We start from the raw sequence: 12,908 nt of genomic DNA, 5'->3' as shown, positions 1-12,908 counted from the left end.
CCTTTGAGAAGGCATCTGTGATATCTTTTGGTTCTCACAATGTCTCTGCCTGGGAGAAAGGAAGATCTTTGCCCGACCAGAGATTTAGAGCTGGCCAGGACATGCTGTGAATTGTCACTGATGCCATCACAGTTCCCAAAGCATTTCTTCCTAAGTTGTTACTTGTAATTTTCATTTTGACTTAGCCAATACTGGAAGGCAGTGTAGTATAGTGGTGGTGGTGGTGGTGGTGGTGGTGGGGGAATTGCTCCTGGAGTCAGAAGATGTGTATTCTCACCTTAGCTGGCTGACCTTGGACAAGACATTTTTGGGTTTCAGTTCCTCATGTGTAAAATGGGGATAAGCGTAGTTGCACTCCCTATCTCACAGAGTCATGAGAATGAGAAAAGGTGCATAAAGTGCTTTGTCAACTTTAAGGTGTTTTATATGTGTGTGGTAGCAGCAGTAGTAGTAATAGTAGTAGCAGCAGTAGTAGTAGTAGCAGTAGTAATAGTAGTAGCAGCAGTAGTAGTAGTAGTAGTAGCAGTATTAATAGTAGCAGTAGCAGTAGTACTGGTAGTACTGGTAAAAGATAGGATGTCCATTTTAAACAACTGAATTCCAAACTATTTAAACAAGTAGTCAGCAATGAATGAAGGGGAATGGGCATGAGAAAGGATACCGACAGGGCTCGCAATCATTGTATACAGAAGCTTAATGCGGTAAAGCTAACGTCACAATGAGGAGGCTAGCAGAGCTCAGAAAGCATCACAGTCAGACCACAGACTCCTGATTTGATCAGCACACAGTGGGACCACCTCATCCTGCCCCTGTGTGGTTCTCATTTCCTTCTGTTTGGTCCTATGTGGTGAAAGCTTTCTGCGCCTCCTGTGGTTGTTGTGACCATGTTCGTGTTCTGTTTGTGCTCCTTCAGACCGGGGGTTTCTCAAGGGCAGGGAAAGGCTTTTGCCTTTTTTTTTTGTATACCCAGAACCTGGCACAGTGCATGGCACAAAGTAGGTACTTAATGCACACTTGATGTTTGAAAATGAATGAATGAATGCATAACATTGATTCAGTGTTTTCCCATTTGAAAAACACTTTACAAACATCTTATTTTATCATCCTAACAATCCTAGGAGATAGGTGCTATCACAGATGAGGAAACGGAGGCAGGCAGAAGTTAAATGACTTGCCCAGGGTCTGACAGGAAGTGTCTTAGATCAGATTTGAATTCAGGTCTTCCTGACTCCAGGCCCAGCACATCATACATACTGTGCCACCTGTATCCCATTCTCATATATTTTTATTATTATTGATATGAAGCTGTGATTTGACTGGCATAGGGAGAGGAACCTCCCTCCACCAGCTTCTCTGCAGCTTATCTCATCTTAGAGAGAGTTGCCAGAGAGGTTGAGTGGTTTCTCCAGAATCACACAGCAAATGTGTGTCAGAGATGAACTTGGACCTGGCTCTGAAGCTGACTTTCTCTCCCCTGAAACTCCTTGCCTCTTTGTGAATCATTATTCCTAATAACACCCAAACTGGAAAGTGAGTGCTAACCACAGCTGCCTGCTAAGTTCTTCAGCAAGAAATGCATGCTTAGTGGGCCTCCTCCAGTTGAGAAGTGACACCCAGAGCTGGGCAGTCAATTGGCTTCCCAAGGAGACTTAGCTCTTGTTCCGCTCTTAGGACCCACCCCTAGAACCCAGGACTTCTCACTGGGCCAGATCTCAGGAGCTTGGAAGTCTTTTTCCTATTAAGGTTATTTTGTGGGATTTGTGTAGGTACAGACTCATGTAGCAAGGTCCACGGAGGCGGAGGGATACTGACTGGGAAAGCTGGCCAGGGAAGAGCCCGAAATAAAACAGGTGTGTGGATGTGTGAGCCCACACGGCATTGACACCTGCTCTGGCTTTCTAGGAAGCGTGAAAAAGATGGTGAGCAGGCGTTAGCTCAGAGGTGGATGTGTGCACTGTGCTGGGGATGGAGAGGGTGAAGTTTGGTGTTGTAGCAGAGACTTAAATCTTCAATAACAAGCTACATCTCTGCAGGGTTTTAAGGGGGAAGAGGAGTGAGTATTACGTAGTGTCTATTATGTGTCAGAAACTGTGCTAAGTGCTTTACAAATAGAATCTCATTTGATCCTCACAGCAACCCTGTGAGGTAGATCCCACTATTACCTCCATTTTACAGAAGAGGAAACTGAGGCAAACTGGCCTAAGTGATTTGCCCAGGGTCACACAGCCAGTAAGTGTTTGAGGTCAGATTTGAACTCAGGTCTTCCTGAATCCAAATCCAAAGCTCCACCTGGCTGCCTCTGAGATTTGCGAAGTGTATTACATGTTTTATGGATCTCCTTTGATCCTCCCCAGAAAGCTTTGAAGCAAATGCTCTTTACTCCCCACTATTTACAGATAAGAAACCTGTCCTCAGTCTTTTCTCCTGCATCCCACCTGGGGATAAGCCTCTCTGGACTTAGCTGGGCTGGCCCTTGGACGGCAGACATACAGTTTATCTGTAGGCCTCTACTGGAAGCCCCATTAGCTCTTAAGGACCTGACCGAGCCTGGGTTCCACTGGCCAGGCCTCCAGCGTCCAAGTTCACTTCACAGTGACATAAGGTACCAAGAGAAGGATCCTGGTGGAGAGCTATGCACACAAATGTGTGTAGACACAAATATGCACATTATATTGCATTCCAAATGCCTCCATGCCGCTTTTATTTTTTACTAACTTAAATTTGTAATTACTTAGATACAAGTCTAATATGGTAAGCATAGAGATACAGATGATGCTCTACTTTGGGGCCCAATCACAGAAAAAGGCAGTTGTCCTGAAGGGATATAAGAACAAACATGGCCTTACGGATAACCTTGGCTACAAAAAAAATAGCATCGTTATATCAAAATTTGTGCCCCATTGTTGGGTTGGGAACTTAAACTCCTTCCAAGGTAAGAAACAAACATGCAATGTTCATTTCTTTGTGGCCATTTTATAAAGAGTATCACCAACTACCTGGAGTTCCCTGGGAACAGTCCCACACAGGGCTCTGTCGACAAGGCCTTTGACATAGACACCGATCCCTCTGTGGCGGGCTGGCTCTCGCAAGTTTGGAAGTCAGTGACGATGTAGATGAAGGGCCAGGCTCCCTGGGGAGTTCTCAGGAATGGGCAAGGAAGTAGGAAACCTGCTGCTGGAGGATGGCCACCGTCCAGAGCCCCAAGAGATTTCAGAATGCTTATCAACAGTAATTTTTGCTCTTTCCCTGCCAGCTCCATTTATTTATTTATTTTTCTTTCTTTTGCTCATTAAAGGGGCCATTCCCTTTTTACTTCTTAAAGAGGCCCATTCACTGAATGGGCATTACCTCACCCTAAGTGAGTACTTGAATAGGCCAAGGTCTCCCAGTGCATCCTGAGCTGTCTCCAGTCATCCTGATGAATATCTGGTCACTGGATCCAGATGGCTCTGGAGGAGAAGTGAGGCTGGTGACCTGCACAGCCCTCCCTCACTCAGAACAAAGTCAAGTGCAAGTCATATCGGCAGTGAAGGCTGAACACAGACAGACACCAGTGCAGACTGGTCTTAGAGACATTGAGAGATTGTCTCATAGCCAGTGTGGGTCAGAGGGAGGATTTAAATCCAGCTCTGTCCATGGTTCCAGGTTGGCCCCACCCTTCCTCCATACACATACAGACACACACATACACACACATACTTTAATAGACACAAGAGAAATGTGACAGCAGCCTTCCTTGTACTGCTTAGTACATTTTTATTATCACATCTAATTTAAACAAGTTCATACAAAATAACAGAAGAAACAAATAAGAATTATCTGGGATTTCCACAAGGTTCTGGCTCTGATTATCATGCACCTGTGGACTGGGACCTGGAGAGGCGACCCTGAGGAGCTCCCAGTACCTCTCCCCATGAACACTTTAGGAGGAAGACTTTATCAGATTAGCTGAGAGTCAGCTGTGAAGACAAGAGCCTGGCCCTGAAGCGATGAGGGGTGAGCCACTAGGAGGGTTGTACCTGGAGGAGGGAAGAGGGACTGTGTGCACACATGTGCACGTGTGTGTGCATGTGTATCCTTGAATGAAGGTCATGACCAATGAGAAGGGGATGGCTCAGATGAGAGCAAGGCCTTCCAACAGCCCTTTGTGCTTTACCTAATCAGGAAGGTGAAGGTGAATCAGGCTTCAAGGCTGGTGGCTTTCTCATCTTGACCACTTTCCTTGACTTGCTGGCACCAGCCTCGTCCTCGTTACTTCAGCAGGGCTGGGGATCCCCATCTTCTCTGCCTCTCTCACAAAAACAACTGGCAGTTAGAATGTTCTCAAGTGCTCCCAAGAATATGACACATTTATTAATGGAGGCTGGAGGACCTGATTCCAAGGATAGGAGAGCTAGCTAGGACACACAGTAGGGTGCTGGATGCTGACATGGGGGCATCAGCCACTTCAAGGCTCCTTCAAGAGGAGGCATTCCCAGGTCTAAATCAAAATCCCACCCATCCCGACTTCCTGGGATGATATGAGAGCGTTGAGAGTTGGAAAGAACCTTCATGAGCACCTCTGTTGTTTTACAGACAAGGAAACTGAAGCTGCCACAGAGCAGGGTTTCAAACCCAAGGCTTCTTCCTCCACATCCAAGTGATCTTTCCACTGCACCTCAAGGTCAGTGAAGACAGCTGGGTGTAGGCCAAGGTAGTCATGGGCAAGCAAACATCTCAGCAAACATTCTGTTCTCAAGATTCTGGAAATGTGGGAAGAAAATAAAGAAGCTCTTTCCCAGAGAGTACTTAAGATTCATAATTGTTTGGAGCTGGACAGGGGCCAGGTCACCCAGTCTAACCTGCCCCATTTTACAAGAGGACATGCTAAGGCCAAGAAGTGGAATTACTGACCCACTGACCCAGGTCACACGAGTAGAATTCCAGGCAGAACTGGAGCTCAGGCTCCCAGGGCTCTTTCTGCAACACCATCCTTCAGAGTCTGGTGTCTCTTTTGAATTCTCAGGCAGTGGGATGCACTGGAAAGAAAGCTGGCTTCTGATTGGCCATTTACTACCGATGTGACCTTGAACAAGTCATTTCCCCATCCTAACATTAATTTTTCATTCATTTAAAAAAACAATTATTTTTTAAATGCATTTTTGTTGATATCTTTTTTTTTAAACTTTACATTCATTTCCACCCCCCTTCCTCTCATCAAGCTTTCCCTTTTAACAGATTTAAAAAAGAAAAATTACCCCTAAACCCCACAATTCAGCAAAAGCAATACATTAAAATTGTACGTGCAATACTTCACTTCCTTAGTTCCTCATCTTGGCACTTGTTTTCAGTTGAATTCAATAATTATTTATTGTGCAATTATATATGTGCAAGGAAAGAGATGAAGTGTGCCCTGGGTGGGGAAGGCGGCTGTCCTTGGAGACAGAAAGTCCTGGTTCTTAGTCCTTAGATGGACAAGTGAGCTGAGTCACTGGAGGCCAGACCTTCAACTTGTGAGGGGCCCAGACAAACCTCTAAGTCTCAAGTGGCAGAGAATGACTCATCTGTAGGAGTGGGCCAAGTGTCCAGTGTATAGGTTCTCCTTGATAGAAAACCACAGGTCTGGAGAGACAGAGCTATAGATATACAAAGAAGTATGTATACGTATATGTAATATATTTGTATATATGATATGCACATATAAACACGTGTATATACATCCATGTCTACATGTCCCATATACATGGCAGTATACATGTGTGTGAATACATATACACATGGGATGGAGCTAGGGATATATGCACGAGAGGGGCAGATGTGACTCCATCCTGACTTCCTTTTCTCCTTGATTTCTATTCTCTTTCCTCTTAGTTCCCTCAGCTTTCCTGGGTCACCGCATTCCGCCTGTCTCCCTGAGGTGCAACACTAGACACACTCCCATTATTTCCTTCTTTCCTCCTGTAGACGTTCTCCTGGACCACCTCTCATCAGGACTCCAGTAGGTGCCTAGCTGAGGTGAGAAACAAATTCCAGCTGTGGGGTCAACACCACTCCTCCTTGGGAATGGTTCCCTTTCCTTTGTTTTTTTCTTAAGGTTTAGGTGCACACCCATGCACACTCATTAGGCAAGTGAGTAGGGACAACTTCCATAGGGTTAAAGGACTGGACCAGGGCCAAGTCAGGACTCCCTCCACTGCTGATGGATGGTCAGTAGCCTTCCCCAGAAAAGCTTCTTGGATCTGCTCCATGCCTCAGATCAGCTGTTTCTCTGCCATTATAGGACGTGTGCATTAAATGTCTAATCCCAAGGATCTTTCCGTAGGGTCCTACTCAGTGACTCATTAACCCAATGGGAAGCTGCTGGGCCCCGCCCCACCCCACCCCGAGGCCTCCTAGACCTTGACACTTGGGCCCTTGGGACAAATCTCCATCTTCCTGGGTCACAGCATTGTTTCCAGACTGTCTAAAAACCTCCCTTTCTTCCTCTTGTCGCCCCGTCCAACTTAGTCTATTTGAAGATGCCAGTCTGCCACTTCAGGGGGGCAGAAGTGACCCCTGGGTTCAGGTTAGTCTTTTTCGCTCACCTAGACACCTCTCCAACTTGATGCCCTCTCCCATGGCTGTCCCACTTGTATTTCCCAAAGAGATAAACAATTCTAAAAGTTTGGCTGTACATGAACAACTGGGGTGAGCCTGGTCATCTCCTTGTCTTATAGGAGATGACCTAATTTTATGCATAAGGAAACTAAGGTGTGGTGACTTGCCCAAGGTCACAAGGTAGTTAACATCAAAGGCAGGATTCAAATACAGGTCCTCTAACCCATACCAGAGGCTACCACACTAGGCTACTGTACCCATGAAGGTGCTGTTCTCATCACTGCTCTCTTTAGCCCTAGCCCTTTATCACTTCCTTTGAGACCAAGGACTCCCTAATATTTGTAGTCTGATATTTTGATAAATTTGGAGACTATCAGAACTAAAGATCATCTCATTCACACCCCCCCCCCCCCATTTTATAAAGAAACTGAGAACCCTGAGGGGAGGGCAGCAAAGCTTGCTCATTGAAAGTCAGAGAACATTAACGTCTGAAGCCATCCTAGGACTCTGGTCTCCTGACTCAGTCCACTCACTTGGCTGATTTTCTAGAGTGAGTAGAAGTGGTGGGAAAGGCCACATCTGGGTCCTGAGGCAGACACGGCACCGTTGCTTCATGGGCTGAACAGCTAAGGGCTCGTGGCTTTTAACTAGAGGGGAGATAATAACTCACGGTTCTGTAGGAATGGAGTGGAAGTGTGGGCAGTCTATGCTGCAGATTCTTCCGCTGTCAAGGAGTCAAATCCCTTTTAGTTCCTCAGGGGCCTTGTCTCATTTTACCACCACACACACACACACACACACACACACATACACAGAGCTATGGTGGGCACACTTTAGCCTCTGAGGCTGGTATCCTCAGCCTGCTTTGCAGAAGACCACCTCAGACTGAGTTCTATTTTTTAAATACACTTTCAGCGTCAGGATTGGAATCCAGGGTTGGTGGGATGCTGGGTATCTTTGGGCTTCGAGGACAACCTACTCTCCACAATGCCTCTCTGCTCTAAGGCCTCAATTCCATTCAACAAATATGTATTAAGAAGGCACTGCACTTACAAAACCAAAATGGCCCCGGCCCTCAAGATGTTTCCAGTCTCTCACTTGGCAGGGAAAGGAAGAGAGAGCAAACCAACGGTGGTGCCTAATGTTGAGCCTTTCCTAGGCAACCCATGGCACCCATCACATGTTGGTCTCATCTGTCAAATGTGCTGACACTGGCACTCCCTCTTAGGATCACAGACTGAGGGCTGGGAGGGCCCTCAGACACCACCAGGTCAACCTCCTTGTTTTATAGATGAGGCAAATGGAGTCACCAAAGCTCACACAGGTGCTAGTGGCAGAGAGGGAATTCAAAGGCATGAACTCAGACTCTCAGATCCAATACTCTTCTCACCTCCTCTGGGTCCTGGAGCCCCTGGGCACCCACCTATATAGCAGATTCCTTCTCTGAATCATGTTTTTAAATGCATTAAAAAAACTCATAGGATGACAAAGGAAACCAATCATGCTGAAATCTAGTCATCAAAATATTTTTAAAAATAAGTTCAGAGACCCCAGATAAAGAGTCCTTGAAAAAGAAGGGTGAGCTCTTACCCCTTAGCACCTGTGTAGGACTTGAAGGCCCTCTGGCCCCCTGCCTTCAATCCCCCCAGGAATCTCCTTCCTTGACTATAAAATGGGCGGGGGGTAGGCTAGGGAAGGCTGCTAAAGTCTGTTCCAGTTTCTAAATCCTGGGATCTGAAAGAGGCAGTATCAGAATGTACTCTGAGGGGAGGAGCATGAATGAGACTTCAGCCTGGCCGTCATTTTCCAAGCAGAGGCCCCCAGGGGTTCCCCCTCGGCCCTGTGCCCCCTCTCTCTAGGAAGCCCACCAATATTCCTTCTCCCCACTGCGCTAGACTAGCCAGGTGGAGTCCAGCTGCTTTCTCATCTGTGTTTTTGGAAATAATCTTAGTGGTGTAGAAAGTCAGTATTTCTTCTTATCCATGAACCACGGAGTAGAAATTGGTGACCCTGATGAATATGCCTTTCCCCTTCACACCTGCTTCTCCCCTCAGAGGCACTTAGTCTGTCCTGTCTCTGGTAACATCCATTTCTAGTGTTCCCTTTCATACCTCCAGTGAAGGGGGGCCTCCCTCCATCCCAAGGCGGCCCTCTCCACTGTATATTTACAGACATCAAACCTAAATCTGCCTGTCTGTAGCACGTACCCATGGCTCCTTTGAGGTCAAACAGAGGAGCCTGATCTCCCTATACAGTATTGTCTTTCCAATACTTGATGTTCTGACCTCCCGGTTCCCCCCCACCACTTGCCTTCTCTCCTTGAGGTGATACCTCCTCTGTTCTTCCGGCTTTCATGGTTGAAGTGTTGCCCTGATTCCTGGCTTGCCCCAAGGACCCAGAATCATCAGTAATAAGTAGAAAAGGGGAAGAAAATATAACCACCAGGACTCTTGGGGTTCCTTGGTCTCATCAAGTTAAGGCACAAAGGTAGAGGCATCCCTCCCCACTCCCACTAAATGTAAACATGGAATTGATTTCATCCAGCACAGCTGGTGAACCAACTTTGTCCAGGATCCATGGCCATCATTCAGGAAGTCTGCCAAATCAGAGGACAGAAGACTGCTGACTGGGGGAATGGGCCAATTCGCAAGGCATCTATCCAGTGGTCCTTTTATAAGGCAGTTGTTGGGGGTTAGGGGAACATGAGAAGTCTTGGGCTCCTGTGGGTCCTGCCCAACGTGGTCAGGACTCATGAAATCACACAGTTCTGCTTGAAGGAACTGAGGCTAGTTCTGCCTGTGGTGGGGAAGACAGAGAGAGACATGGATTAGAATGGGAGCTCCCAAGGGTAGGGACTGTCTGAAGCTTTCCTCTGTACCCCCACCACTTAGCATAGTACCAAGCACACAGTAGGCACTTCATAAATGCTTTTGGATGGATTCAAGAGAAGCCCTGTGGTGAATTCTCTTTTCCTCAAGCTTCTAGACACGGGGAATCCCTAGGACCAAGCTTGAGTTAATTCAGCAGCATCCTCCTGGGCTTTAAAGAATGTTATTGAGACCCTTTTATTTCTTACATCCTTTCATTTGTAGACATATCCCTCCCTGCTCTTCTATCTGGCTGCCTAACACTCATGCCAAAGATTTTTTAAAAGATGAAGAAAAAAAAACCAGTTCAATAAATCTTGTCTAATAGGACATGATATTTCATACCTACACCCTTCTGTAAAAAAGACCCTAAGAGTGATTCTCAAACTTTTTTTTTATCTCAGGATCCCTTTATACTCTTAAAAATTATCAAGGATACTCCCCCAAAGTGTTTTTGTTTATGTGGGTTTGGCCTATATTTATGATATTAGAAATGAAAACATCTTAGTACTATAATAAAAAGTTTTAACCTTGGGGATGTCCTGAAAGGGCCTTGGGGGACCCCCTCAATTCCCCCAGACCACACTGAGAATGGGTATCGTAAAGCAAGGGTTCTTAACCAGGGACAGATTTTAGAGGATTCTGTGAATATGGATGGGAAAAAAATGACATTTTTATTTTCTTGGCCTTTTAATTGAAATTATTTAAAAACATGATTCTAAGAAAGGGTTCATGAGTCTATCAGGTCTGTAAAATGGGGCTGGTACACACCCAAAGGTTAGGAATCTGTCCTCTCAAGTCTTCTGAATCCCCAGCACAACTTAGAAACCCAGACCATGGCCCACTTTGGGGAAAGAAGGAAGACCATCCTTCCTCAGAGGATCTGCTCAGATCTATCCCTTGGGGACTTCTGAGATGAGCAGGGCCACGCATCTGCTCTAAAGAGATGGGAGACATGCCCTGCTCTTAGCTCACATCCCCTTCTTACTTTCAGCAGTCAACAAGTTCATCTACCCGCAGGCCAGCCTGTGGCTTCTGTGTGAGCGTGCAGGCCCCAGCTAGACTGAGGCCCTCCAGGAGCCCCAGGGTCTGCATCTTAGATCTGCATCCCACTCAAACCCTTCACTTGGATCCATTCCTTTCTATAGCATGAGCCGGAAGTCCCTGAGCACCTGAGAGAAAAGGTGGCCTGTAATCTCTGTGATGGCATCCTGGGTGATTAGGGCATTGTGTTAATAATTAATGAGAAAGAGAACTGGGCCTGAAGTCAGAAAGAGTCAAGTTCAAATCCAGGCTCAGACATTTAATAGCTGTGTAACCCAAGGCCTCTGATGGCTTCAGTTTCCTCAACTGTAAAAAGGGGGTAATAGTAGTACCTCCCAGGGTTGTTGTGAGGATTCAATAATATTTGTAAAGTCCTTAGAACAGTCAAGACGACCTGAGTTCAAATCCAGTCTTAGATACTAGCAGTGTGACCCAGGCCAAGTCACTTAACCTGCATCTGCCTCAGCTTCCCTAACTTCAACATGATAATAACAGCACCCGCCTCCCAGGGTTGTGATGAGGGCCGAATCAGATTTTTTAAAGTGCTTAGCACGGTTCCTGGCACGTAGTAGGCCCTTAACAATGCTCCTTTTTAGCTAACACTTCCATTGTGCTTTGCTACATTATCTCATCTGATGCCCATTGTACATCTGAGGAAACTTAAGTGATTTGTCCAGGGTCCTGAAGCTAAGCATCGACCCATTCTGCTGGACCTGGGGAGCAAGGGGTAGGGGGTAGGTTGGAGCTGAAGAAGCAGATTTCAGACCCAAACAGGGTAAAACTTGTAAAACATGCAGAGCTGCCCCAGAGTGGGGTCACTGTCCTCCTCTGGAGATCTTCAGACTGGGATTGGGTGGCCCAATCGTCAGGGTTTCTTTTAAGGGGATTTCCAGTCATGTGGGGCTGGGCCTGGATGGTGCCAAGGGTCCTAGCAGCAGGTTCCTCGCCACAGCTGGACGGCTGAGACACCTCCTACTGTCTGGGCCTGGCTGGCAGGTGGCCCATCCCACTCCTTCTGACCCAGTGGGAGCCAGTCAGGGAGGACACTGCTCCATCTGGATGGTCCCACTCCCAAGCTGGAGGATGGGGGATGGGTGGAATATGTGCCAAACCTTTGGCCCAGGTGTCTTTTCCTCACCCTGGCTCCTCTTGGTTTCTCTTCAGCAGGAGCAGGTTTTCCCCAGACCGTCCCCTTTCTCCCCAGCAATGAGGTGTTCATACCACCTTCTAGCAGATGTGAACTCAATTAAGGGGATGCCTGTCTCTCTCTTCTGGGCCATTAGCAAGAAAGATGTTAAAACAAACAGTCTCCCAGCACTGATCCCAGCAATCCTGTGCCCCTCTCCCATAAACCACATCCCTTGGAGCAGGTCCACTGTCATTCATCTTACACCATTATTTATGGCCCATTAGGCCAGAGCGAGCTCATTCTTTCAGGATGGCCATCTGACAACAAAATCCAGATGTTCCCTCTCCTGGGTCTGTCTTCCTCCCCTCTGGATTACTCAGGAAGTCTCAGGGATGGTCCTCAGGAGCCAGGCCTGGCCTACATTCTCCCCCTGCCGTCTCAGGGTTTCGGCCTCCCGATGAGCCCTGCTCTGTTCCCCGGGCTGAGGGCACTTGTCGACAGCATCTGGCAGGCCTCCAGCTTGGATAATTGAATCCTGCTCTCTTCAATCCTGGGCTGCAGCCATTGGACTGAGCCTCTATCTCTTGCTCTTCCCAGAGGCCTGTTTTACTTGCTAGGTCTATGAAGCAGTTGCCAAAATCCTCCTCGGAGGCAGCTGCATTTTGGCACCTGGCAAGTGATAGAGTGGGCTTGCTCTGTAGCTTGGGAGGGGGCCCAGAGAGCCAGGGCTTCCTATCCCGCCTGACGCTTACCCCCTTCCATCTCCCTCCTCTAAGCTGGAAGTCTTCGTGATCCCATTTGGGCTTTTCTTGGCAGAGATCCTGAAATGACTTGCCACTTCCTTTTCCAACTCATTTTACGGATAAGGAAAGTGAGGAAACTGAGGCCAACAGAATGAAGTGACTTGCCCAGGGTCACGCAGCTAGGAAGTGTCTGAGGCTGGATTTGAACTCAGGTGCTGGGCTCTCTCCACCGAGCCATCAGCTGCCTATTTCAGGCCTTGCTTTCTGGTGTCTTTTAGTTCTAACTGCTTGTCCCTTGTCCCTATGAGGACTGCACAGAGACGCCTGGGAGGCCTTTCAAAGCAGCAGCACTGGGTTCAAATTCTCCCTGCTGTGATACCCCTAACATAAAGCCAACCTATGGCTGTGAGAAGTCATCACAGTGACTGTTTTCCACGTGACCAGTCCCACAGGCTCTCTTCATTTAAACACTTAACTCTTCCTAGTGTGGCATTCAAGGCCCTTCACAATGTGGTACTACCTGACCTTTCCAGGAATGTGATCCCCACC

General features: G+C 47.2%; 1 protein-coding gene across 1 annotated transcript in view; it reads right to left on the bottom strand.

Moving 5' to 3' along the window:
* Positions 1–3,736: 3,736 nt before the first annotated feature.
* Positions 3,737–12,908, bottom strand: part of FAM83F (family with sequence similarity 83 member F) — a 39,845-nt gene continuing 30,673 nt past the window's right edge. Inside the window, exon 5 of the mRNA XM_072656202.1 lies at positions 3,737–9,372. Coding sequence (XP_072512303.1) covers positions 9,326–9,372 — 47 coding nt within the window. The 3' untranslated portion in view covers positions 3,737–9,325. The remainder of the gene's footprint in view (positions 9,373–12,908) is intronic.

The sequence above is a fragment of the Notamacropus eugenii genome, chromosome 3, assembly GCF_028372415.1.
Source record: "Notamacropus eugenii isolate mMacEug1 chromosome 3, mMacEug1.pri_v2, whole genome shotgun sequence".
Lineage (NCBI taxonomy): Eukaryota > Metazoa > Chordata > Mammalia > Diprotodontia > Macropodidae > Notamacropus > Notamacropus eugenii.
This window is presented reverse-complemented; position numbering and strand designations above follow the sequence as displayed.